This window comes from Mizuhopecten yessoensis, unplaced genomic scaffold (genome assembly GCF_002113885.1).
Source record: "Mizuhopecten yessoensis strain PY_sf001 unplaced genomic scaffold, ASM211388v2 scaffold5751, whole genome shotgun sequence".
Classification (NCBI taxonomy): Eukaryota; Metazoa; Mollusca; class Bivalvia; order Pectinida; family Pectinidae; genus Mizuhopecten; species Mizuhopecten yessoensis.
Genome location: NW_018406205.1, coordinates 4386 through 7333, shown reverse-complemented (window position 1 = coordinate 7333; position 2948 = coordinate 4386). Strand labels below are relative to the sequence as shown.

At 36.0% G+C, this 2948-nt stretch overlaps 1 protein-coding gene across 1 annotated transcript in view; it reads right to left on the bottom strand.

The window, feature by feature from the left end:
- The window catches only part of LOC110451051, a 28099-nt gene extending 25565 nt beyond the window's left edge, over nucleotides 1-2534 (bottom strand). Inside the window, exon 1 of the mRNA XM_021498898.1 lies at nucleotides 2245-2534. Coding sequence (XP_021354573.1) covers nucleotides 2245-2476 — 232 coding nt within the window. The 5' untranslated portion in view covers nucleotides 2477-2534. The remainder of the gene's footprint in view (nucleotides 1-2244) is intronic.
- Nucleotides 2535-2948: the final 414 nt, after the last annotated feature.

The following is a 2948-nucleotide window of genomic DNA, read 5'->3' as shown; positions in this document are numbered from 1 at the left end:
ACAAACCAATAGAAAATGTTTGCCAGACGTGGAAGACGTGGATCAACAGAAGAACAAACCAATAGAAAATGTTCGCCAGACGTGGAAGACGTGGATCAACAGAAACACAAACCAATAGAAAATGTTCGCCAGACGTGGAAGACGTGGATCAACAGAAGAACAAACCAATAGAAAATGATTGCCAGACGTGGAAGACGTGAATCAACAGAAGAACAAACCAAGAGAAAATGTTCGCCAGACGGGGAAGACGTGGATCAACAGAAACACAAACCAATAGAAAATGTTTGCCAGACGTGGAAGACATGGATCAACAGAAGAACAAACAAATAGAAAATGTTTGCCAGACGTGGAAGACGTGGATAAACAGAAGAACAAACCAATAGAAAATGTTTGCCAGACGTGGAAGACGTCTTCAAGTGGACAATGAAGCAGAATATCTAGAGATTTGTATGGTTGATGAACAATTGATGGTAAATGGAACAAAATGTGATTTTTTTGTAAATAAACAACGAAGTATACATACTAGTTTCCGTAACGTTTACAGAGTTAACCTTGACTGAAATAAAAATTGAGTATACAGGCATTTTGTGTGGTTTTCTTCATTCGTAAACTTGATATTAACCAATAGTTTAAGAAACCAATAAAACTTCAGTAAATTCTGGTGCTAACTGATATCATGAACTTAAACCAGAGTTAAATTAACGGTTTTATGGAATTTCATAAAGAATAAAAGTACTACATTAAATTGCTTGTTTAATTGAGTTTTGTTTTAGTTTTTGTACCAAATTAAAAAACTCGTTATTTCATGCAATGTAAGTTTGTTGAAATGAATGACCTTGACAAATGTTCAAGGTCACAGGGATTAAATATGATAAGAACTTTAAATGACTTCTTCTTAATAACCAAAATGTCTAAGGAAATGATATTTTGCAGTAGCATGCAGGGATTAAGGGCTACTAACTTTGCTCGAATGAATGAACTTCACATATATTCAAGGTCACAGGGGTATATTAATCCTTTAACTACTTTCTTCTGAATAATTTAAGGACCAGGATGACGTATTTGGCTGGTTGCATACTGTATTGAAGGGTTATCAAGTTGTTCAAATGAAAGACCTTCATCCATATTCAAGGTCACAGGGGTCAGTTGTCTTGGAAAAGTTTTAAACAACTTCTTTTGAACAAACCAATGGACCAGGGTGATGATGTGGGGCAGGGATGAAAGGGTACTAAGTTTGTTCAAATGAATGACCTTCACCCATATTCAGTGTCACAGGGGTCAAACATGTTAAAAACTTCAACTCTTTCACCCCTATGTAACTTTTAGTTGACTCTACCATGCATTAATCTGGATGATTCTATTATGATCTACGGTAGTGAAAGAGTTAAACAACTTCTGAATAATTAAAAGGCCTAGGATTCTGATATTTGGACAGTTAGATGCTCAGATAAAAAAAAAAATGTGGCTTGTTCTAATAAATGACCTTAACCCATAATAAGGTCACAGGAGTCAAATGTGTTGAAAACTTTTTAATAGCTTCTTGTGAATAACCAAAAAGCATAGGGTGGCGACATTTAGCCAGTACCATGCTCAGAATGACTTTGACCCACTTTCAAGGTCACATATGTTGTAAACGAACGACAAACTAGAGGATAGATTATGTGTTAAAAGTTCCATAAATATCAGTCAAGAATGGAGGTAGAAGTACTTTGGCCAAATTCATAAATCAATCAGAAAAAGGCCATATAACTTGTACTGTATAGAAATGGAAATAAAAAATAAAGTCACACGCCTATTACCATGTAGGGTACTGATGATATTAGTACCAAGTTTCATTAATATCGGCCAAGAGTGTAAGTTATCATGAATAATTCAGACAGAATGTATTATGGATATCAGTAAAGGGGCATAACTCTCACGAAATGACGGGATCAAAATATTAATCATTGTATGACCACATCACAGTGCGTTGCGTCCATCAGCACAGTTTCATCAAATTTAGAAAGAAACTATACAAGATGTTGTTCTTGGCTAACTTTTATAAACAGGGGCATCTCTCCCATAAAAATTGCCAGATTGTAATATATTAATTGCATTTAATTAAATTAATTACACTTCGAGTGTGTAGAAGATTTACCTTTCATTACAAATTGAAAAGAAAGAAATTCATATTAACGGTCTGGAACAAATTAGAAATTACTGAACATGTAAGATTTGTTTGAAATCACAACCAGACTGGCTTACCCAAAGTGCGGACCTCGATCACGGAGGAATTTCCTAATCCAATTTTGTTGGACACATTCAGTCTGATGGTGTAATCTGTAGAAGAAGTGAGATTGCCAAGTGTATGAGCCATCAGCTTCCCCTGGCCTTCATCCTCAATATCCAATTTATATGGTGACCATTCATTTCCAGTCGTCCGGGTCTCTATGTGGAATAGTTGGGCATTTCCGCCGTTAAACCCTGATATCCACATGACTTTGATGACGTCATAACTTACGTCTGCCGCCCGAAAGTCACTCGGTGTGTCAGGTACGTCTGTAATGTAAAGGTAGTGTATATGTTAGAAATGGGAAGGTGGTCACATGAGTTTTATTACAGGTGAAAACAAAATAATATACTCATTTGATATCTAATTGTAACATAGATTTCTGTTTTCCATTTTGATCAGGGTTTTGAAATCTTCTTGGAGTGTACAAGATAATTTGAAGATGGGAAAGAGATAGATACAGTCAAACCTGCTCATTTTCTAACCTCCATTACGAAACCACCTCCATTAAGAGAACACATCCATTAAGAGAACACCTCAATTTAGAGACCATCTGTATTGAGAAACCACCTGTATTAACAGGCCATCTCCATTAAGAGGCCAACTCCATTAAGAGACTATCTCCATTAAGAGGCCAACTCCATTAAGAGACTATCTCCATTAAGAGACCACCTGTATT